Source organism: Agelaius tricolor, unplaced genomic scaffold, assembly GCF_023055355.1.
Source record: "Agelaius tricolor isolate 1412-34295 unplaced genomic scaffold, bAgeTri1.0.p SCAF_1, whole genome shotgun sequence".
NCBI lineage: Eukaryota > Metazoa > Chordata > Aves > Passeriformes > Icteridae > Agelaius > Agelaius tricolor.
Window position 1 is genome coordinate 45,948,627 of NW_027269261.1, and position 25,683 is coordinate 45,974,309.

The following is a 25,683-nucleotide window of genomic DNA, read 5'->3' on the forward strand; positions in this document are numbered from 1 at the left end:
AGGTATGTTGCTGTTTTAAGGCAGCTGGTTTAAACCTTATGCACAGAATCCTTAAACTGTGTTTTTATTCTTCAAAGTGTCTCAGTTATGTCTAGCAATCTAGACCAAGTTTTGCAGAGTAGCTCTTAAAGTGAAATTTCAGAAGCATTTCCAGGTAGAGTAAAAAATAAGATACAGTTATAGACAGACCAGAGAAGGCCTTATATTATCAGTTTGGTGTTGTTAAGGTGATTACTTTGATTTCCATCTATCTTCAAAGCCAGGGGAAACTTCTGCAGCAGCACAGTAGCTGGGAATCCATATTTATCTTGACTCCTTTTCCTTTAGTCTCTGTCTGTGTGGTTTGTGATGTAGATCCCATCATAGGAGCTGATATAAGCAGTTTGTCAGTAGGAATGAGGCAAACCCACCACAGTTCCTTGATTTATGAATGGTTTTTAAATTTAAATAAAGGATTGTATAGTCTTCTTTTCCACCTCCCTCCAGTTTTATAGAGGAGAAATTGTTAATTTTTAATACTACCTTTATTTTGGTTGGAGGGTCATATATGATTATCCAGCAGAAGATTTAAATCACTTTTTGTATTACAGGTACCTTGAAATGGTCTTTGCTTTCCTTTGACATATTTTCCTGTTAAAATTCTGACTTTATTTTTTTCTTTTTTAAACCTGTTTGGTAATTATAATGTCAAGCCTTCATTTTGAATTTATAATATCAAAGGAATGAATATATTTATTTTAATTATGATGAGAGTTGTTATTTAGAGCATGTATATATTAAAGTGCTTCTGTGAAGTTGCTTTCCATTGGCTCAATCTCTGAAAAAAATACTAAAAATATTCATAATAAGTTTATCACAATTTAATCAGTCAGCAGTTCCCTCCCCCCCTTTCTTTCTGCAGTTCAATTAAGTGAAATTGTTTTACACTGTTGACATGGTCGTATTATGTGTATTATTTTTAGTTTCCTGTAGAAATGTAAGCTGGTTTTAAATACAGACATGACTGTAGAGTTTTGGATTGCTTTCTTGTGTTGGGGGGATATGTTTTGTAGTTGAGTTGGGGTTATTTTTGTTGTTTGTTTGTTTCTTTTGGTGGTTGGTTGGTTGGTTGGTTTTCTGTGGTTTTTTTTTTCATAGATGTCCCCAAAAAAGCTTATGGCAGGTAGAAGTAGAACTATGTAATAAAAATGATGTGGTGGGTTTTTATTTTTTGATTGGGTTGTGGAGCTTGCTCTTGATTATACCACCATCTTTCATATTCTTTTAGAACTTAAATACTTCACAAAAGTAGGGCTCTTATAGTCATAGTTCCCAGTCTAGAAAGGAACTATGAGGGTTTCCTCTGCAATTAAATTGCATTTTGATTTGCAATATGTGCTTTAAAGTGATGATTGCAGTGCAATTTGGACCCTTCAGAAATATTTTATTATGGACAGAAATTACCTGTGACAGAGAGAAAAGCGCTCCTGGCTTTTCAAAGTATCATTTGGGCTGGAGCAGACTCCAGTTTCTCAAACCATCCATTCAGACTAGGCCTTCATGGAGGAAGGGATAAATGTAGCCCAATTTCAGAAGCAGTTTTACCATTCCTACCTTTGAGACTTTGTTTGGGTGAAAAATATGTTAAGGCTTTTGTAAATTACATTGAACACTTAGTCTCAGGGATGGACAGGCTTTTAAAGTGACAGTCAAAATCAGTATGACTTAGCTAATCCCTTTCTTATTTTCCATGCCATTCTCTGACACCTTTTCTTACAGCATTATGCACTAATGAGGTCTGTTGTATCTCAGAAAATTTGGGATCCAGCATATGTGGAGCATGATCTATCACTAAAATGTGAACTCAGAAAGTTTTCAACCAGTGTTAAGTCAATAACATTTCCCCTGCACCCCAAACAACCCTTGAGCCTTGAATAATGATGGCTGTGCTTTTTAAAATTATTTTGAAAACATACATAGAGATCTTCATGACTGATTTTTCAAACTAAAACCAGGCTTGCCTGTCATTGAGAGGACTGGAAAAAATTCTTTCATTTGAACTTTGACATCTTATTTGGATTTATTAATTTGTGTGTGATCCAGGTACACTGTTGTTCTTTATATTGCCCTGGTTCATTCCAAGCAACTGAGATTTGTTCAATTATTTTCTTGGTGTGGAACTTAGGGTTTTCAGTTTCTTCAACCAAGATTACTTCAGCAGTATCAAAAAACTGTCATTTAATCTAATTTCTTTTAACCTCATTTAATTCCCATTTGTAGTCAGTGAGTTTCGGTGAAATGATTGCCCTCTCTCTGCTGAACAATACTTTAATAAGAATATAAATTCAATAGTGGTACTCTAGGGGGGTTAACATGTGGTAGTCTATTTTAAACCTGTGTAATTAATTCATTATTGAAATTAAAGATGATAGATTCAGATATGGAGCTTTTTTTTGATGTTTACTGTCTCTTTGGTCCTGCATCCCCTCTTGGAGAGCTGGACCAGAGTGCTGAGAGGGTGCCGGGGAGAGCAGGACCCGGTCCCGCCAGGGCCATGGCGCTGTCCATGGTGCTGCACACACAACCCAACCCAGACTCAGGGAGAAAAATGCCATGTCCACTCCCAGCTCTGGTTTGGATAAAGGCAAATTAAATAGATGAACGACATAGTCAGGAAAAGGATGGTGTTTTAAATTCAACTTACAGTCATAGATCAGACCAGAAAATGGCTTAATCATACCAACTAATTAACTAGAATGTTAATAATACAAATTTACTGAAAAGTCTCAAAGGTTCTGAATTGCTTATAGATACTTTATTTTGAAATTAAGGTGGTTAATATCCTTAATCTATACATGTAGAATATATGGATAAAATGCATGGGAAACAATAGAAAAAAATGTCACGAATCAATATGGTGGGTATGGCTCTGAAGATACAAGGTATCCCAAGCTTTGAGGAAAACTGACTCATAGATTGTGTCCTCTCTTATTTTTTTTCATCCTGTCAGTGTAAATCTGTAGTAAATCTAGATAGTCAGAGAATTTTTGTGCATTACTTCATGTCATTAAAAGCAATGTTTCATTTGACCTAGCAGTACCAGTACCTGATATGACCTACTAGTATCAGCTTCCAGAAAAATTGAAATGTTTTGAACCATCCTTCCTTTTCAGCACTGGACTGTCATCAGAAGGATATATATAAAAAAAAAAATTAGGTACATCGCATCAAATAATGATATATTGAGCAAGTACTAAGGAAGTTGGTTTGAGCAATCTCAGAGCAATTTACTACATTTATTTTTATGAAAAGACCTAAAAATGAGCTTCCAATTCCTTAGCATAAAAACTTTTGAGATGGTATGGGTTATAAACCTATGCATCTGCTTTAGGACGATGTTCAGCATGCATGCTGTTATGGTAAAGGCAATGTGACTCGCCCTTCATTGAAGAAATCTTTTATTCATCTTTTCTTTAATCATATTTTCTATAGAAAAGACAGTATCTAGTTAAAAACACAAGGGCTTACACCCCATTCTAATGCTTTGTGCCTTGGTTTTTTTTTTTGTGTGGCATGTATCTTCTTTCCTGTTCTTTCAATGTCTTGCCATTTCATCTTTTATTCTAGTTTTCAGGCTTCTCCTTTTGCTGACTTCTAGTGATTGTTTATCCCTAGCCCTCCAGTCACCAGTTCTCTTTCAGTCGTCCTCCAGATTGCTGTAACTTGTTCTTTTGCTGAGGCTCAGCTTCTGCCTCTTTGGCTTTTGTCTTTAAGGTTCTATTACTGTCTTTTAGCCTTTACTCCCTCTCTTGCTGCCATACCTGGTCATTCATATGGAACTAACTGACAACCTTAGAATCATTTTTATTTCCTCTAGTAAACAGGTCATATGTTTTTATTTAAGATTTCTTCTATCTCTTTCCCATTTTCTCATCTTATTTGACCATTCTAAGACTGATAGCTCCCCTTTGAAGGAAGAAAGTAAAAAAATAATTGGATAGACAGTCATGTAAAAGTAAACTACTTCATCCATGAGAAGCCATTCTTTTAAGGTTAAAACGGGAGGTTTTTTAGATCTTTAGTGTTATAATGACCCAACTATATGTAATCCAAAACTAGCTTCAAAAGGATAATCAAACTGAGAAACTGGTGACAGCTTTGGGATTTCCATTGTGAGAGAGAACTTAACCTCTGAAAAGTAAAAAGGTACCAACTTAGGAATGAAACATTATTATGAATTTAGACCTTTACTTCCACCTGATTTTTCATATAATGAATGACTTGAAAACTGCTGAATAAAATTAAATTTCATATTATGCAATATGCAAGTGCAAGGATTCCAAATGCATTTTTGTGAGTGCAGTTCATATTTAAATAAGCCAGGATGTAATCAGAATGTTTCAGCTTTAAAAAACCAACAACCACCACCCAAGCTACCCAAACAAACAACCTACATCCTCCCACTCTCAATCCAAACCCACCAACCAGCTTGACATCTGATCTATTATTCTTGAGATATTGCCACATAAATCTAGTCTTGGTCTGCTAGCTGCAGAAGAAGAATTTAAACAAATACCTGAAGTGCAAAGAGAATATCTGAACAGAGAAATAGCTAAGTTCAAGGTTCTTTAGCAATTACATTTTACTGTAATAATAAAGGTAAATTTCAATTAAAAATAAGATTGCATTTGAATTTTATTCCCTTCAGTGAGAGGGAAATGACTGACTTGCTAATACTTGCTAGCTGCTCCTAGCATCACAAACCATTGCAGCAAATGGCTGAGATAATACTTGGAGAAAATAGTGGATATAAGGTCAAGGGGTGAATATTGTACATATTTATATTCATCTGTAACTTCTTGCTATGTGAAACATGTGCTGTAGTTTCTATTTATACCTGGGGTCATGAATGTTCAGTGTTTCTGATTCTATAATTTTAATGAGATGTATTTATTTTGTGTTTGGACTAATTTTTGCCCTTGTATGGTTCATCTTTGTTCTTTCACAATGTCTGGGAGTGTTTATTTCCATAATAGTTCATTCAAAGATGAATTTTAGCACATATATACTTTCATGTATGCTTAACAGTTCTGAGAAACATATTTTATTTCTTTTGGTTTTGAACCATTTCTTTCAATGCTGGGTTTTCCTCTGTGTTAAATGTTCAGTCCTTCTGTATTATATCCACTGGAGGACTTTGAAAGGTAAAGCCTAGTAAGTAGTATGTACTTGATTCCAAAACTGTAGTTGTCAAAAATTGCTTTTAGCAAAGAATGGGGAATGCCTACAATTTTGTTATTAATAGTCCCTTAAGTTATGCTGCTGGCTATTTTTGGTGGTGCCTGATCTTGACTGAAGTTCACAACATTTACTCAAAACATTATCTCTTCCAGGATCTATAAAACTAGGCCATTGTTTGGTAGTCTCTGAAATGCTTGATCTGATACGCATAGTGACATCACTTCTTTGCTTAAGTGACTCTTTTATGTATTTTCCCAAAAGGAAAGGCCTAGGCTTTTAAATTCTGTCCATGTCATAGGGCAGAATTATAGGTACAGGCAGGACACAATCCAAAGAATGGCTCCCTAAATTTAGAATGGCAATGCTCACTTTCCTTAGTGTTTATTTTGAAGGAAAACAGGGTTATCTGCTCAGGGCTTTTGGTTACCATAGGTCTTAACCATGTTTTCCATCTAATATAGATGACTTACCTGTGTGTAGAATAATGGAGGAAAAAAAAAATATATCTTTTTTAGCTTAATTGACGTTTTTCTAGAGATACTTAGATTTCTGGTTATATCCAGGAATTTGAGAGGTCATTACATATAAAAGTTTGTAACTAAGAAGCTGTTAACATCTGAGATGTATGAAGACTGTGTCACTGTGGTTGTTATATCGTAGGTGTTTATGGTATTAAAATAAAGTGCTAAATAAGTATATCTTCAAAATTCAGTGTCATAAGTTGCAGTTATTTTAATAGTATAAGCTCTGAAAAAACACTACCTTTCCTGGGAGATACATGCAATGCTCACAAATCTTAATCATTACTTGATACTCAGTTTTTGTTAGAATCTAGAAATGTTGTAATTATCAGGTTAATGGTACTATTTTCTCCCCTGGATTATTTATCCTTAAAACACTAGGAAAAATGTCTAAGCAAATGCTGTATAAACCTTGTTAGTATGAATGTTACAATTATGGATGCTAAGGACAATTAAAACAAAATTTAAATAACCAAGTCTGCAGGTTTAATTGACAAGACTGGGTTTTGAATCTAATAACCTTTGAATCTGACAAATTCAATAATTGTTTTGACAATCTTAAAATGAGAGATGTGGTTAAAAGAACAAACACATATGATGATGAATTCTGCTGAACATTTAGTCTGTGCCATTGCTTGGTTTTCAGAACTGTCCATTATGAAGGTGGTGCTGTGTCCATTCATGCTCGTTCCCTTTGGCGACTAGAGACTCTAAGAGTTGCGTAAGTAAAATCTATCTCAGAAAAAGAAGGATATTTGGCAAGACACTTTTTGAATAGTAAGAGCAATCCTATAAAATCAAAAGCATAATTATAAATCCAGATGCATAAAGCTAAAATAGTCCTTTAAAATGCTTTATATGACTTTCATTGAATATTAAACAAGTTCCTAGAGAGAGAGTGTGTGTTTTGATTATTTTTTAAAGTTGTTAGAGCTGTCAGTGAATTCACAATTTACATTTTTAGCACATAAATGACAAAAACAGGACTGATTTCCTTAAAATAAAAATCACTTGTGACACTCCTCCGCCAGCTTGTTTAAGTCATTTGGAAGACTTTAAAATAAAAAATTTAAAAGAAAAAATTCAATCATGATTTATTGGAAGTGTTGGAGTAATAGTAAGGAATTGTGCCTTGTTTGTTAAGGTAATTGCAGTGTAAAACTGCATTTAAATCATATTAAGATATGTGCTCATGATAAAGTTTCTAGTGAAGAATAAATGATTGCTCTTTAGAGATTAAATCAGAGAAGCTTATGAAAAGGTTACATTCCAATGATGCTGTTTTCTCTGTGTGCATTTTATTAATAGGATGACATTAAATGTCAGTGATAGGGCAGTGAGATTTTTCCTTTGGACTAAAGTGGACCTTGAGACAGTGATGACAACAATGAAACTGGAAGGATCTCTGGCTTTTTGCTTTCCCCATGGCATTTACTTCCCTAATAAGCAGTACAGGAGTTACGTGGGGGTTCAAGTAATGACAGCTTTCTGTTATGACCATCATATATATCACTTTGACAGGCATTGTATACAAACCCTTGAAGGGTAAACATTTGAACATACATGACTGAAAGAAATTGTAAGAATTGTCCTAAGAATTATTACAAAGGGAGTGGTTGTCTTTCTTCTTAAAAACCAGGACTTTCTTACCAGGAAAAAAAAGAACCAAATAAAATCCCAAGAATAACACTCTCTCCCTACACTTCCCTCACCAAACTATTTTCCAGTATGATACTCTAATTGCCATATACGTTCACTGCTGTATTGCAGTCCATTAATATTCAGGCAAATTTGTAGCTTTGTGTATGCATGCCTGAAGTTCTCAATCAGTTGTAGTCCTTCCCAGAATGACTGCAGATATGCTTTGTGGGTTCTGCATATTTCTAAAGGAACAATTTTTTTTTTCCCTCAGCTCTGTTCATTATTAGAGATCTCTCATAAAAAATTGCCTGGGCAGTCTACATGGACGGATGCCCTTGGGATGCCCTGCCATGGGACACCAAATACTATTGCTCAGCATTACTTTCTTTCCCAAAACGTGGCAGAGTTCATGCTCACACACTGCAAAATATATTTTTAGTAGCCAGAAATGGCTTCACAAGATACTTCCTGCTCAAAAGGCTTTTTTGTAAGTGCACATGAATTGGTATTTTTCCTATCCTGCAGGCATGAACTAGAAGCATGGCTCAATTATGCTACCTTTTTTTTTTCTTATGGTCTGTAGCTATTGGGGCCAAAAGAAAATTGAATCAGACAAAAGAAAAGGCAGCTCCCCAGCATGACCTGTAATATAAAAGGTGCAGAACCGATGTAATTTACCAGACTCGGCAACACAATAGCTGAGATTCATGACCTGACATTTTACTGACTGGAGAAACAGAAGTTATGCTAGAACACTGGACTCAGATGTCCTTTTGTGGAGTATATGGACTTTGCTGTGCAGAAAACAGAAAAAGATAAATGTGTTTCTAACATATCAAGCTTTTCTATTTCCTTCTACCTCAAAGCTCCCTCAATTTAAACAGAATAGATTCTAGATTTAAAAAAAAATAAATAGTTGAGGGCAAAAACCTTTTTATTTTTGTGTTCTCTCTAAAACCAATAACTATAAATGTTTAGAAGTTTAATCACTGAAGTGTAATAAATCCTGTTACAAAAAAGAAGCATTTTAAAAAATGCACTTTGAAAATGTTTGCCAAATTGGTTTTGCATACTTTGCATCCAGTATGGCCAACTCTCAAGACACATTTAAACAAGTGGATGTTGGTGTTAAATAGGTAAGTGCTTTAACCTGCTGCATCTGTGTGTCAGGGAAAATGAAAATGAATTTAAGTTAAACCTGTGTAAGTACTAGCTAAAGGGAATTTCAGACTTCCACGTGGATACATACAAAAACATATACATAGATATACAGAATTGATACATGTTTCCTCTCCAAAATGCAGCATTCACATACATCTGAAGTGCAAACTTTTGCAGATATATAACTGAAGAAAATTCTGTGAAGACTAGAAAAAGTTGTGAAAGTTTTCCAATCTGAAAAGCCTTTGTGAAGTACATACTCCTTAGTAACCCCTACACAAGGAATTAAACAGGAAGAGCAGCAGGGCTGAATTTTCAGTTTACAGCAAGAAGTTGGAAAGCTCTGACCTGTAATTTAAGGTGAATAATTTTTGGGGAGCTTAGATAAGATAAGCTTTGCCTTTCTTCCTTCTATAGAATATGAAGAACCTGGGCCATATTTTGCTTAATAACTTATCATATTTATTTTTTTTAGGCATTTTATTTTGCACAACATTTAAAGTGTGCTTAAAATCTGCTGACTGCTAAAAGGTCTCTGGGAGAGTGAAGAATGGCAGCTGCTGTTAGATGAAATGTTGGAGAGGGAACTGGCAGATCTAAACTCTTTGTGTACAGCATAAGCCTCCTTTCCTGTAGGCGGTCTGTACCTTCTCTCAAGAGGAATTCAGTCTGAACAGACAGCTTGTGCTAAGAAGACATTAAGATTATTTATTAGAATGGTTTTATTTGGGATAACCATGAAGTAGCCACTTTCTTGCTGATAATCCAACATGGAAATTTTATATTTTGTAGCAACTAGTTGGCAATATATTTTACTTTAAAATATTATTGCCTGTAGTTAAAAAAAAAACAATTGAAATAAATGTTTCTTTATGGACTCTCTTAGGTGGAGTGGAAGCCACATTAGATGGGGACAGCCATTCAGGCTAAGACATATAACAACAGGAAAATATTTAAGTCTCCTGGATGACAAGAGTCTTCTTCTTACAGACAAAGAGAAGGCAGATGTAAAATCTACAGCATTCTGTTTTCGGTCTTCCAAGGTATGGAATCAGTGCAGCATTGATGTTACTAGTAGTAATTCCAATCTCTTTAGAAAGCAAGATTAAGATACTTTCTGTTTGTTGTGATTGCATTAATTATTAAAAATTAAAAAACTAATTAGAGAATCCAATGTGCAGTATAATGAATAAATAGAAAATTTCTTTTACCTTACATTCTCTATGTATTGTTAGCTGTCTGTGTGTTTGTGGGTTTCTTTTTTTTTTTCTTGTTATATTTTGATGTTTTCTTGTTTTTTCATTGGTTGGGTTGAGGTTTTTCTGTACTGCTTTCCCACTTTTGAGCAGTATACTCATTTCTCATTTGTTGTTCTGATTAACTTCTCTGCTGCTTCACTGTTTATATCTGCTGTCTGACATAGGAAAACTTATAATATTGTGAGTTACTGAAATTAAATGGGAAATTCAGGATTTCTCTCAGCAGATACTTTACTGTAGTCTAATATGAAGTTACCAGAGTTTGACTTCTCATTTTGACAGCTTCAATAAGCATTTTGAGTTTAAACCAGTACTTTTGTAGTGGGTAAATAATACTCTAATAAATTCTTAAATATCCTTTATTTCTCATACTTTTAATCTGTAGCATTTTGTCTGAAAATTTTCCAACAATAATTTTGTTATTGTAAAAACTGTCTTCTAAAATACAAAGTAACAGTAAACAGAATTATACAATAACTTCTCGTACCATTTAATTTATATATATATTTTAATTATTTGCCTGCTTGGAAAGATAAGAAAAGAAAAGATACCCAAAAGAAGGCATATAGCCTTTTGCAATTTGATTACAAAGAACCTCTAGTTTAAGGTGATGATTTTGAGATCCAGACAATATATCTTTTTTGAAACCAATTAGAAAATCATAGAAATGCTTAAATATTTTAGGACAATGCAGTGCAACCATACTGGGAATTTCCTGTTGCAGCTACTATAGATTTCAACACTTGAAAGCAAGAGGAGTAGAATAACTCACTCACTGATGTTTAAGATGGGTTGTCAGCAGGGATTGCTCCAAAAAGAGTGGAACAATATACTATTACATTGTTTATTTAGTCCAAAAAATACTCGAAGGCCAGAATTTTTAGCAATAAAGAATGTCAGTCACCTGTTGAAATGGATAAGGTGGTTTGTCTCTATTTTTTATGTAGCACATACACATGTGCTTTGGAGACTAGGTGATGTTGTATTTGAAGTTTCTTCTTTTTATTCTTTTTTCCCAGTCTGAATTTGGAAGTCTCATTTGAAATTATTTTGAGATTTTATATTTTGAAATGGTTTTGTTCTGCCATTCTCAAAATGAAATGTTAACATTTATTTTGTTTTTAGTGGCCAATCCTATGCTGAGCAGAGCAGAGACAAAAGGCTCTGGGGCAGGTAGAAACTTGTTATGGTAATCAATTCTTTAAGTAATGAGAGAATTTTAAGAGGGGTATATAAGCTAATCAGCACATGACAAATATAATCATACTTCTGTTTAAATATGGATTTTCAAAGAAATTGGAAGTCTGGAAGATCATATTTGATGTAAATGTTGTGGATATCAATATTAATTTTAACAAATGACTTACCTGGAGGAAATTATAGATATACCACAGAGGAGGAGGAGGAGTAAATCTTTTGCTGAAGATGAATTGAGTCTGGATGCATTTCTGTGTCACATGCTTCAGAATGACCCTGCTTAAGCAGGGAAGTTGGACCAGATGACTCAGTGTGGTTCTTTCCAACTGACCCATTCTGCGATTCAGTCTCCTGCTCGGGACTTGCTATAGGAGTGTCATGTTTCACTTTATTAGGCTATCAAAAACTTTAGGTGCCTTCCCTCTCTGGGAAAGAGTATTAAAAAAAAAAAAAAAATCAAATTATAGGAGTGCTAGAAAGGCTTCTGTAAAGAAGGTATGCAGATTTAGGATCTCTTTTCCTCTGAGTATGTTTGAACAAACCATCCAAACTTTCATTTATATTGTTGTATGTGCTTAGCACTCAAAAAAATTAATCATGGATAAGAGGGAGCTCCTAATCATCTTTATTGAGTACAGACCATAAAAACCTGTGGGTGTTTCAAGTAGCTGGGTCTTTCTTATTGAAATTTCATCCCTTTTCTTGCCACAGTCATAATTCTTCCTTGCAGTAGCTGGAAAGAAGTAGGAAGAATTGTGAAGCTCTCAGTTTTTGCACAATAGCAAGTTTGCTTTAAATAGGCAAAAACAAACAAGGGAGAGGAAAGTGTTAAAGAATCAGTTCCTTCAAACATGTGAGTAGATAACTTCAATTTCTGTATGAAAAGCAGCTTTCATGTTTGCAGGGATACTGCTGAAAATGTATCACCTGCAAACCTGAAGATTCACATGCAAGTATAGAGGCTCAACATTTATTTTTATACCCTATTTTTGCAAGGGCTCATCATCTTAAACATTGCCAGTACCTTGCCAGTGCTTCGTTTAAAAAGTAGCCCAGAAGAGAACTAGAAAGCTAAAGGGTTTTAGTTGTTTGTTTGTTTTGTTTTATTTCTTTTTTTATGAAAGCTTGAAAATATCAGAAAGTGTTTCCAAAGAGCACCCAGAAGATAAGGGCTTTCTAAGGAGCTTAATTAACAGTCACTTAATTTTTCTTTCTGGTAATCAGCCTTTGTTCTCTGGTTATCATATATTACCCTAATAATTATCATTAAATGCAAAATATATTAGTGTGACTGTGGTCACAAGAGTTTTCAGGATGAAGAAGAGACGAGAATGTTGACTCCATGATCAGAAGGTTTGATTTATTATTTTATATGTTACATTAAGACTATACTAAAAAGAAATAGAAAGGAAAAAGTTTCTTGAGAAGCTAGCTAAGCTAAGAATAGACAAGAATGAATAACAAAGATTTGTGTCTCAGACAGAGAGCAAGAGCCAGCTCTGCCATGAGTGGTCAGGAAATCCCAACATCCACAGGAGACCAATCACAGGTCTACCTGTTGCATTCCACAGCAGCAGATACCCATTGTTTACTTTTGGTTGCTGAAACTGCAGCTTCTCACAAGGAAAAATCCTAAGAAAGATGTCTGTGACATATTAGCCTTTCAAGAATCTGAAATTCAGAAAATTTTTTTTTCTTTTTTTTTTTCCTCCAGTAGTTCTGCTTCATTCAGCACAGGATGTCCACAGATATATACAATTTATTTCCCAAACATACGGCTCCTTTAATACATTTTGTTTAAAGAGATCAAGTTTTGTGGATTTTTTTTTCTCTTCCGTTTACTCAATATTGATTCTTTTTGATAAAGAACATTGTTTTAATATCACTACTCCACTGAAATAAGGTAATTTTACCAATTTAGTAATGTTTGTACATTCTGTACCAAGTCTGTTTTTCCTGTCTGTATTCTTTTCCAGTGGACAGGAACACATCAATTTTAATAAAATTTTATGGCTCGTATTTTTATGTCTTCAGCTTTTTCTTTCATCTTTTTTCTTCTAAAATTTAATGGAAATTATATTAAATTAAAAAGCAGCCATAAATAAGTTTCTTGCAGTTGGTGAGGTCTTAAAATACCAGTCTTGAATGTGTACCACAGAGAGTATGGGTTAGGTTGGATGACAAGAGGTAAAGTTGAAAGGACAAGCCTTAATCAAGGTAATCCATTTTGGAATGTTATAAGGAATTAAACAGAAACATTAGACTGAAATAGTGGTTAAGGTAAGACTTCATAGAATAATTTTTCAACATTAGAATGAAATAATTTTAAAAAATTGTTCATTTAGCCCCAAACAGAAGTGGGAAGATTGACTTGTGCTCTTGTATGCATGGAATAAACACTGTTTATAAAGAGAACAGCCTTCTGTAGAAAATCTGGCCTATTGTTCAGTAAGCCTGTTAATTTCCAATGCATTCTTGGTTTGCATTACTGAGATGGTTTACAGACTGTTGCAAAACCCATTTGTTGCTGTTTGGTCCGTTGTAATAAATGAAGATTTTTGATTCTTGTTTAGACAAGGCTAGCATCAGAGAATGGATCTAGATTACAAATAAAACTGAAGGTTTTCTTTGTAAAATGTAGGAAGAGTTAGCAGATGGTTCAGTAATGACAGGTTACATATGTGGTAAGAGAGTGGCTGGAAACTTGTACCATGTAATGTCTGTGCCAATGCACCATTACTAATTAGCAACATGGTGATTTCTGATATTTTTCAGATCCTCATTTTCACTGATGAGCTATTGTGCTGTAGCTAATGAGATTGATTCATTGTGTGTACTTTTTCAACTACCTGCTGTTTATTGATGTGAACTGAGCACTCCATTCAAATCTTCCCCTTTATAAACAATTTGTGGTTCCTGTTCGCTCCCACAAAAAGCTCAATTTGTTGAAGCTCCCAAATGACTGGTGTAATGCCTGCTGCCCCCACATCATCCTCTAGTCTTTTGTTTCTCTCCTACATGTAATTCAACTACGACACTATATAATAGCTTTCCTGGCTACTATATTTATTTTGCAGAGCTCATTTTAATGGGATTGATTTCAATCTGGGCTTTAAACATACACGCAGAGATACATCAGTGAGAACAGAGATCTTCTTTGACAAATTGTTGGCACTGCAATTTTTATGCAAATTAAATTTAATTCTAATTTGAATTTATATTTCGGTATCAAACCCCTTCACTTTCTCTTACAGATTTTAACAAAGAATGCAAAAATATGTTAAATGAATAGTCCCTCATCTTATTTACAGTGCTTTATGAGAAAATTTGTGATTTCTTGTATTCACAACTAAAGAAATTAATTGTGAGATCTGAAAAAAAGAAAATCTTACAATGTAGAAGTACAGTATATGTTCACAGTATCTTCTAGCTATAAATGGAATTCAAAAAACTGGAACTTGAAATCAGGATCTAATTTATTTTTTCCCACATCATAATTTGTTTGCAATGTCATATTATAGGTAGCTTTTCCATTTCCTACTGTTAATACATTCAGGTTATTTGTGCTAGCTTTTGAAAGAATTGAATACAACATTTAGAGAAATTATATGAGAAAATAATAGGTTAATAAGGAAATAGAGGCATGCAATAACTCATATTGGCATCAGATTATTAATAAATCAATTACTACAATGTATCAATGGGCAAGACTTTAATAAGAATTTCAGCACTTAAGAAGTGCTGAAAGTCATTTACTAGGTAGTGAAACTAACATCTGTATCCGGAAACAATCAGAAAATAAACTGAATTGGCGACTATATTATATCTGAAAATTTAATATAATGAAAAGGTATAATAAGAATTTCACCTCCATACTATTCTACTTTTTTTTTTCAAATGCTTCAAAATGAGTTCATGACTGTAGGCTGAAAATCTAGTTACAGGACATTTCCCTTTACTTAAAAAATGCTTGAAAAAAACCTTTAATAAGGTAGAGATTGTTGTCTGTTTGCATACATGTAGGGAGAGAGAATATAAGAAAAATAAAGATAGTGTACAAAGTAATCTTACCCCTAAAGGGTTGCAGCCTGGCCAATTATCAGAGACTAGGAACAGGCCTGACTTCAACAGGCCACAGCTGTAACCCATGAGAAGAAGAGTGCTATAAAAGAGTGGGTTGGTTGGTTGAGAAGGGAACTGGAGTCAGTTGGTTGCTTTGTGAAGAAGAGTCAGTGCTCTGAGGAGCTGCCTGGGAGAGATGCCAAGAAGGTATGAAAATTTTGCAATGGGTGACAACAGTATAGAACCCCTGCAATAAGGTGACAACATATACAAACCCCAATCTTTCTTAACTTTTATGTGAAACTGTCTTCCCGCATTGTCAGGGGTAAATGTTTATGAAGTAATCACTTTTCTGGTCTATCCTGATGGTAGACAGGTAGAACAAGAAGTTGTTTTTTTCACACTATTTGTAATGTTACTCTGAGTAGCTGCAGGAAGATGCTTGTCGTCTCCTGCTGATCAGGAGAAGCCCAGAATGTTGAAGCTGTACCTGGTTAAGGGGTTTATGTTGCATACAGAATGTACAGCCAAGAAGGTAAATCTGCCAGTTGAACTTTGTTTTTGGAGAGATTAAATGGATGATCTGCCAGGAAGCAGGATGTGTGGGCTGTATGTCCATACAAGTCTGTTCAGAAGTAGTTTTTGCTTAGGAGAATTAAGCAAAAAGCTGTTTGGGGTACTGCATTTCCTCTCCTGAAACAACTTCTGTCTCTACAGGACACTAGCTGGAATGATGTGCTGTCATGCCATTAATAGTTTGCAGGCCAATCATGCAGAAACGGATTGCTTTTTTCAGGAAGTACTGAGCCCATTGTTGGGCAGTGACAGGTTAAAGGCCATCTCTCAGTGATTGTTGGATGGAGCTCATCTTTTCCAGGCTGGGAAAAACCACAAATGCTCAAGAAAAGTTTGTGGAGATTGTACATCTTGTACATCCCCTTGTACATCTAAGGGGAGTCAATGTGTCTGGGGTTGTTTTGCAAGCTCTTATGTTTCAATAATATCATGTACTATCAATTATGATCCTAATTCTTTCCTGTGCAGGTGAAATGAATACACACAGCCTTTCGAGTTTAACAGGCTAGGTTTTTTCATGATATTTCTCTTTGTCTTTAAAGTCTAAAAGTTACACTTTCCTATTTTTTTTTTTAGTAATATCTTTGAAGAATGATCTCAAATATTCTTTCAGGTCCTGTTCTGGATAATTTTCTAATATTTAATTTTTTATGCAAATATTAACACATTGGTTATTGTTCATGTATACATTTTTTTCTTCATCAGGAAAAGTTGGACATAGGGACAAGAAAGGAGGTGGATGGAATGGGAGCACCTGAAATAAAGTATGGGGATTCAATATGCTTCATACAACATGTAGATACAGGCTTGTGGCTCACGTACCAGTCTGCTGATGCAAAGTCTGTAAGGATGGGTTCTCTGCAGCGAAAGGTAAGGCTGTAAACAGGAATATATTTCATTTACTCATAGGATGGGTGGGGGCTGGGGGGTTGGGAAGTGAAGGAAGCTACCTGAACCAGCTAATTTCTGAATTTCAAGTATTTTAAGCATGCTTGCCAGATGAAAGACTGGGGTTTTCCAGTCACATATTGAAAAGTTAAGTGGTGTACTAAATTCTCAAACTCAAGACCTGAAGAAGGCTGTGTGTTAACATTATCTCAGAAATAATGATAAATCTCGATATATTTGATTTCAAACTAAAATATTAGTAACAATGTATAGAATATGCTAAGATTCTCTTCAGTGTAGCTTGGATTGAGGAGGCTTTTAGTTGAAAGTATATTTTTTTTCACATTGTAAGTGTATTACCTTTTGGGCTAGAATGTTCAAGTCTTGAGTCCTGAGAGATTTCTTTATAGAATAATCACAGCCAAGCTGTATGCTAGCTCAGCATCATAAAGTAGGGAAAAGATTCTTTTGCAACTTAACACTGTAGTGTTTTCCATGTCTATTTTAGGTAGCAGAACTATACAGAAGTTTAAAATATTTATGTGGAATGGATTGAGCTATCTAGTCCATTAGAGCCATGATAACTAGACATGAAAAACCTGTAAGTTATTGGAAATGACTCAAAGCATGATCAGAAAAGACCAGTGGCACCCTTAGAAATCAGGACCAGTAAAGAATATCTGTTGTGACCTTTTCTGCTTTAGGGATTTGCTGCTCTGTAAGGGAAGTGCTTTTAGTGTTGATAAAGGCAAAGAGCAAACAAAAACCCCTCAGTTGTTTTTTTTTTAAACAAAGCATGTTGTTTGCAAAAGCTGTAACTTTGAAATTATTATGGCACTGAACCTGCTGGCTCAGTACAGGTGTGTTCTTGGACATGAGAAACTAAACCATGGAATTATCTGTTTTTAATAAAATTGGTTTGTTTTTTTTTTATGTGACTTCATAATTTCCTAGCCTGCCTTCCTATATGAGTTTTCAGACTTCTTATTTAATCTCTCATTTTGCAGTGACTGCTTCTTGCTTTTGTTTCCAGGCAATAATGCACCATGAAGGGCACATGGATGATGGTTTAACACTGTCCAGATCTCAGAATGAGGAATCCCGTACAGCACGTGTCATCCGTAGTACAGTCTTCCTTTTCAACAGGTTCATAAGGTGTGTTTTTAAAATGATCTGTTCATCACTTTTTTTTCTATTTAGTTTTATTCAAAGTTGCCATTAACACAACAGGGAACAATTTATCCTTCAGAAAAAATAGATCAATGCTTCTCAAACTGGACTTTATGTCAATTCTTTGTGTTATCAGCAGATGAGCACTTCAGCAGATACTATTCAATTTTTTTTCTCTATCTTCTAAAATTAATTTATTGCTCAATCTTAATTTAAATGCATAAACATACTGAAAATACAAACAAACCATAAAGAGGTTTTTCCCTGCCAAAATTTGCTTTAAGTCATGTGGTGCATAAATTAGCTTTTTCTTTTCTAAAGGTTTTTAAAGGTGATCTTCCTTGAAAAACCTGGAAGAGTGAGATAGCTGTGTAACTGCAGATCTGTAAAAACACAAATATACTGAAGAAATTCATAGTATCAAGGAGAAGTTTTATTTAAAATCACACCTTCTTTCTACCAGCAGATTACACTTTGCTTATTTGTTCCTTTTTAATGCTACTTGTTTCTTTAATATTTTGAAACATGAAAATTTTATAGTGATTAGCCACTTAAAAATCCTGTCAGATGTATGCAATTTGCATTTATCTTCCTATTCCTAAATAATGCTGATAAAATGCTAATTCTCAAATGCTTGTGATTTCAGTAATTGATGAAAGGCCCTTTCATCAGTGTAGCTTACATTAGAAAAAGAATGATATGCAGTAAGACTGTATGGAATGATAAGAATTTCATAAAAACTCATTTGCCACAAGAAAAACACAATGTGGGAGATGGTGACCTGAAGCAAACATGTTCTAAATAAGGGCACAGACAAAGACCCAGACATATCAATTTGTTGAAAAACATATAACAAGGTACTTAAAAAAAACAGGACAAAATCACCTGTCAGGAGAATTGTCTACAGTATGACATTTGAAATACAAAGGAAATGTAAGCCGTAGGTCATTTTGTAAATAATACACCTTCATAGAAGCTTCTAAGAATGCTATAAAAGATAAAGATAGAGAAAGGCAATTTAATGATAAGGTTTACAAATCAAGATATTGCTAAATTACAGTGGAGACTTTTGTGGAGTGCACAGGGAGTCCAAGGCAGTGTTTAGCAGTTTAGTTTTGGCAGGATGTTACTTCAAGAAGAAAAAGCTCAATTGAAGAGGATGAAAATTATTCTTTTATGTGTATGCTCCAGTTCTTCCTACTGAAGTCAGTAGAAAAATTGTGCTTTAGATAACATGCTCACAATAAAAAAATTAAGTTTTAAAGGTAACTTTTGTAGCTATCCTTTTGCAACTTTGCATTATTTGCAAAGGGATTCAGCTGAGCAAGGGGCAGGTGCAACCTGGATGACAATAGTCAGCCCTTTACTTCTAAGAGAGAATGTTCATAGACTTCAGCAAGGCTAAGCTTGAATTGGATATCAGGGAAACAAAAATGCTAATGAAGTGCTGAGGTAGTGTGTGTACAAGTGCTTCATCTTTCCATACTGAAAAGGCCTTAAAAACAGGTTACCAGGTTAGAGATGTGTTTGAAAGCCTCCGTGGGCAGCCTGGACCCTCTACAGCACCGCAGGACTGGTCTTTTTAACTTGCATCCATTCCAGTTTCATGATGTTTTGTACTGGTTTACAAACTTCTCTTCATTTTTTGCTCTGCCTCTGAAACTGCTACATCTTTAGGTAGGATATTAAAATGAGTTTTTTGGATTTGAAAAAATATTACCAGAAATAACATTTTTCATGCTTTCACATTTTGTTTGGGAAAGAAAGACTAGGTTGTTAAATGGAGAATGGGCAGATATGAAGAATTTTTGACAAGTTGCTGAAAGAAAGTGAGCTTAGGCATCTAAGCAAACTTTGCTTTTAAATAAATAGTTTGAATGATAAAGTAAATTATTTTCAATTCTCAGGAGAGTTTGCATCTTCTTGCAGGGGCCTTGATTCTCTCAGCAAGAAAGTGAAGTCTTCCACCATTGATTTGCCAATTGAGTCAGTCAGTCTGAGCCTTCAGGACTTGATTGGCTACTTTCACCCCCCTGATGAACATTTGGAGCATGAAAACAAACAAAACAGGCTCCGAGCACTGAAGAATCGCCAGAACCTCTTCCAAGAAGAGGTACTTCTCTCAGTTTTACTCCTGATTTTCTACTACATTGTCTGCAAGTATACTTTCAAGTATCTGTAGTGTTGATGTCTAATATGGATTATGCTTGCAGTGGGGTTTTTTTATCCTATAAGAGTTAAACTATTTGCTAAATTTGTAATCTCTCTAGATCTGGTGTTTTTCCTGCATGTTTGAAGAAATACATTTATGGCCTTACTTCTTTTTCCCTTTTTAATAAGATTAGAATGTGCCTTGAACTCTACCCATAATTTTCTCCTTATGTGTGAATCAATTCTTTCTGTTATAATCTCTTGATGTAGAAGGGTGCTTTGGTTTGCTAAGCATTCTTTAAGCATTTTGTTTAATATTATGTGTTATTTCTCTGGTAATAATAGTTGCCTATACTTTGTCAGATGCCTAAATGTCCTACAGAATAAAGTCTTGCCTAAAATTATGTCGTTAATACTGTTTATTTTTGCTTTAATTTGACCATCCTAAATGGGAGATGTTTATTACCTCCATCAAGGAAAATTTTCTGTTGGGATTGGTAGTTTGACTTCATGCACATACTCTTGAGTTTTGCATATCTGGTCTTTCATGTTTTGTTTTCTTAGATTTTTGAAATCTTTTGTGTTTGCATCTAAAATGACTTTTTTTTCCTCTGATGATATAAGCTTTTTTATTTTTAGGGTATGATCAACCTTGTTCTTGAATGTATTGATCGCTTGAATGTATACAGCAGTGCAGCTCACTTTGCAGATGTAGCTGGGAAGGAGGCTGGAGAAGCATGGAAATCTATTCTGAATTCTTTGTATGAATTACTAGGTAAGACATATTATGGATTACTTGGATATTTTTAACTCAAAATAGTAAAGAATAAAGAATTATTCTTTATACAGAAAAATTTCTATACAGAAAACATTAACATATGTTTTCTATACAGAAAACATATAAACATTTCTATACAGAAAAATTTCCACTGTTTAGAAACTTGGAATACAAATTAAGTAAGATTTTTGAATTTGTAGTTATTTGGTGTATTGACATCAATTAAAGAAGTTGTGTCAAGAATTATAAACATTTTAAAGTATCCAAACTAGGTCCAGAGAGTGAGCATCTCCATTAAATCAAATTATGACCTTTTGGGCTGTAGGTGGTAGATGATGGAGTCTAAAATTCTGTGGTTTGGTTATTCAAAGATGTAGGGTAGAGTTGAATTTTTTTGTTACAGTTCAGTTAATCTCTTGTTACATTAAGCACAATGCAGACTGGAGAGAGTAGTGGCTTGATTTCCAATTGGCAAGGCTAGAAAATTCCTTCTGAGGAGTCTGCCTGTTTTGTGCAAACCATTGCTTCCATGGACTTGTAGTGATGAGACAACACAAGCTTTTGTTGACTTCCCAGTCTTTGTGCCCCTCCTGCCCTCTGATGTTACTTCTCTAACTGCATTATCTTCTGGCAGCTAATGCTCAGGAAGCTTGGCTTTGATCTGGCTATGATGAATTTGTACATTGCTCTGTTCTGAATAGTGCTGGATCTGTACAGTAATTACATGGATGACAAATGGATATTGCTTGCTCAGTCTTGCTTCAGCAAAACAGTACTTTGTTTTTTGAGTCTGTACATAAATAACAATAAACTGTAATGCCAGAATTCATGTCTTTTGTCATGTCATTGACGTTGTGTTGTATTTCACTGTGATGAGAATGAAGGTATTTATAGATGCTGAGACTGGATACTATCACATAAAAATCATATAATCTTAGAATGGTTTGGGTCATAAGAGAGCTCTAAAGATCAGCTAGGCCAGCCACCCTGATTGCCAAAAGATACTTCCTTATATTCAATCTAAGTCTACTGTCTTTCAATTAGAAATAATGGACATATGTCTACTAAAGCATCTGTCCATTCTCTATTACAAATACTTACATTCACTGTGAACTTGTACTTTGCATTACAAAAGAATGTGCAAGAGTATATGCAGTGATGTGATGTTAATGTCTGACTGACCACATCGTGGTTTTTATTTCTTTCAAACTGAATGCAGGTCTTGTTTGGAGTAGTAGGCAATAAGAAAAGCAACTGTATTTTTTGTTTGCAGTTTAAAGTGTCTGTGTGCCTCATTTAATGCATAGCTTTAACCAATGAATACTAAACTTTCACAAACTTGTGCTGAGCAGCATTTATGAAACTATCTGTGTCTCGTTGCTATTAATGAAGTTAAATTTAATGGTGTGTTAAGCACTGAACTGTTACTGCCTTCATTTTATGTTCCTACCTGAAGCACAGTGAGATTATGTGGCTTGCTATAACCAATAAAAAAGTCACTGTCAGAAACAGGTGTTCCTTAGTTCTGGTCTGTGTGTTTTAACAAGATGTTCCCCTTATGATTTCCAAGTATTTTCAAATAACTGTGGTCATGATTACTCAAAGGTATAAGATTACAGGGTGCATATTTTTTTCTATTATATAATACAGCAATAAAATGGATTTTGTTTGTTTTGTTATTAGGTTTTCATTTTCCTCATCAGAAAACTGGTGAGGAAACTGCCAGTTTACAGAACTGTCAGTGCTCCAACATTGCTCTTCCTCTTTGCTGATAGAGACTTACAAGATATATATGACATTAAAATAAGTTTAGCCTGTTATAAATAAAGCAGCATAAAAACATAGTAAAAATATACTACAGTGAGTTTGTGCAACAACAAAACACAGATTTTTAAGAGGCCGTTGTCTCTTAGCCGGACCGGAAGTCTCTGCTGCTGGAAATAATCACAGAAACTTCAGGTTGAAATAATTTGTTGGTGGAACTGGAAAAAAAAGCTTAAGAAAACCAGTTTGTGCTGTTTCACGCACTGAACAGAAATCTTTGTGCCTCAGTCCTTTCTTGAAGTAGAGCAGAGGCTTCTCTGAGAGCCTGTGTGTGCACACATATATCTTGTTTTACTCCTCATTACTCCTGCACAAATGTATTGTAACAGTTGAAAATAATTTGTATTTGTCACCCATGTTGTTGGCTTCTCATGCTCTGCTTTTGCAATGTTTTCTGTCATTACAAGGATACTGTTTTACAGAAACTTGTTTCTATAGTAGCAGCTGACTTCTGTGATGTAAGTATGGGCTTCTTCATGTAGAGCATTTTGTATGGATTATTGAGATGATTGTAGAGCCAAAATAATTCAAATAATTCTCTAAAGGTCAACTTGATATAAAAGGTATTTTTTATGCTGAATTTTATCACTTATATTATTTAAATTTAAATCTAAACATCAGTAATTAGAGCTTAAGACTCTATCTTACTGGATCCTTTCTGACAAGAGAAGACAGGAGGAATTATTTAAATTTAAATGCACTTATAACTTTGATTTAATTTCTCTCTCTCGCTCTGTCTCTTTTCCCAATAGCGGCTCTGATTCGAGGAAATCGTAAAAACTGTGCTCAATTTTCTGGATCTCTTGATTGGTTGATCAGCAGATTAGAAAGACTGGAAGCCTCTTCTGGTATGCTTTTTAGTATTTTAACTTCCTTATTTGACCAGTTCTAAATTCTTTAAAGTTGGCGATATACTTGTTCAGCCTAATTATAATGAAGTTCTTATGAGACCATAAATTATGTTAATAAAGTGAGATTTATATTTGTAACATTTTTTTACATACTGATTTCAATTGTACTTTTACTTTAAGTTCTGGCAGTCTTGCCATTTCCTTGACCAATTGGATATAGTGTTACCTTTTAATTCAGACAAAGCATTTGATAAAATAGCTGTTCAATAGTGTAAGTTAGTATTGAGTTTTTTTCTAATTCTAGTATCTTCCCTTTTTTGCAAGTCTGCTTGTTTTCCAAGATTTGCATCAAACTAAATATGACAGAAGTCATATGGAATGGCTGTAATTTTTTCTGCCTAACAGTGTTTACCTGTTTGTAATACATTTACATTTCCTTTTGAATCACCTCTTTTGCTCCTGAGGTGTAAATTTCTATTTAAAGTTAACAAGAACTGTTTTTTCAGTAGCAGCTGAGTCTGTTTTGCTTTAAATATAGTACTTTTTATAATTTGTTTGGAAGGTAGCTTCTTGAGACCCTTTCAAGACTTCTTTTTTGTAATAGTGCTAGAGTAAGTTGAAAGGCCATGAAGATTTGTAGTCAAACCAGTGGGAAATATAGCTACAATAACAGTGTTACATACCTCTCCAGTTACATATTTGTAACTTCTTCCCATCATCTTCTTGGTTTAGTGTCATGTGTTATTCCATGAACTGGAAGGAACATAATGATTGAATAAAGAGTTGTCCTCAGGAAGTGAAATTGCATTCCCCGTATGATTCTTTCCTGTCCTCAGTCATGTGTCTGCTGCAGATGGATGGTGTGCTCAGGAGTCTTTGAAATATTAAGGCTGGGAAGGAAGTATGTCCCCCATTGCAAAATTTCTTTGTTTTACATTAGAAAATGGTAAACATAAAAAAAAAAAGTCACAGGCAGAGCACAGCCTTTTACAGTGGCATTAATAAATGAAAAATACCCTGCTATTGCTTAGTATTTCACATAGTTCCAGGAGTTGTCTCAGTGCAGGTCACCATTTGGCATGCATTAATAAATTTCTTACCCTGGTTGAATTCAGTGGATCAGCAGCAGTGAGAACAGATGTGTCCTATAGTAAACGAGGTGTTTGTATTCCCCTCAGCTTTGTCATTAAACATTCATGGGCATTTTGTTTACTTGCCATAAATCTGTTCCTGAGATGAACTGACCAACAACATGGGAAAATATTGTCAAATGTCAGTGGCAGGAGTGCTCTCCTTCTCAGAGCTGAGGGTAAACTGGCACAGCATTCACTAGCTGATTGACAAGATCTGCAGTGGTTCATTGCTCTTGTAAAGAGCAGTTACACACTGATGCTTCTCCCCTTGCAGGTTTTTCCCTTTGTCAACTCTTGGGGCAAGCAGAGAGTTTAAAAGTCAGTTATTCCCTGGGCTGAGAGTGGTATAGAGACTTTGAAGCATTTGCCCATGTAAGCCCCTCCAGACAGCAATGTTTTATGGAAGTACTTTTGCAGAGTTTTCTTCCATATTTTAAATGCAGATCTATGGCCTTAGGGCAGGGGACCTGTTTTACTGCAGGATTACTTCCTACTCCTGGCATGCACCTGATCTGTTTCAGCCTGGTTTATTTATGCTCTGAATGCTTGAGCAGCTCAAAAGATGAGGCAACAGAACCACAAGGGTCTTTGCCTGTATCACTACTTTAGTTCTCAGCTAGTGACTCAGACAGATGGCTGCTTATAGCATGGGTGTCTAGTTAGAGGTTTGCAGATTGTCCTGTCATTGCAGCTGGTACACTAGGGTTGGTGATCCTAACTAAACAGATGTCATAACTGAACATAATTTGTGTTGCTTTACATTATTGTTTGGGGAACCTGCTCTGCAGATGATGTCACCTCCTTGCTCTATTGAGCATTTGAGTAACTGAATTTAAACTGAAACAGACATAGGAAAAATGTCAAATTCATAGGTTAAATTATTTTTCCACTATGCTCCACCTTTCATGTGACAGCATTAATTTAAGGAGAATGATCTCACAATTATGGATTTGCATGGGATTTGATTGCAACTTGCTTAATTTCAATGTATATCACAAGATCTTAATGGTGAAACTATTTCCTAAAAGACCAACTTTTACATCTGAAACTCTCAGGGTAAGGGCTTTCAGAAATAATGCAAAACTTTTTGCTCATCTTTTGGAGGTTCAAGATGAAATTTTTTATGACAGCTCTAAAAGTGCTGTGTTACGTAGTTTCTGTTAGGTACATATGTATTTTTAATTTTTAATCTCAAACCACAAAGATTTGAGAATTAAAAACTTTATGATAGTATAGTAAGGTATGAGATGC

General features: G+C 34.8%; 1 protein-coding gene across 6 annotated transcripts in view; it reads left to right on the forward strand.

Moving 5' to 3' along the window:
* RYR2 (ryanodine receptor 2) overlaps positions 1–25,683 on the forward strand; it is a 385,403-nt gene that overhangs the window by 177,783 nt on the left and 181,937 nt on the right. For all 6 annotated transcript variants that reach the window (XM_071432561.1, XM_071432585.1, XM_071432571.1 and 3 more), the window contains 7 exons: positions 6,388–6,462; positions 9,430–9,586; positions 16,343–16,507; positions 17,559–17,680; positions 19,625–19,808; positions 20,486–20,621; positions 23,201–23,296. In XM_071432561.1, the coding sequence (XP_071288662.1) occupies positions 6,388–6,462; positions 9,430–9,586; positions 16,343–16,507; positions 17,559–17,680; positions 19,625–19,808; positions 20,486–20,621; positions 23,201–23,296 (935 nt within the window). The remainder of the gene's footprint in view (positions 1–6,387; positions 6,463–9,429; positions 9,587–16,342; positions 16,508–17,558; positions 17,681–19,624; positions 19,809–20,485; positions 20,622–23,200; positions 23,297–25,683) is intronic.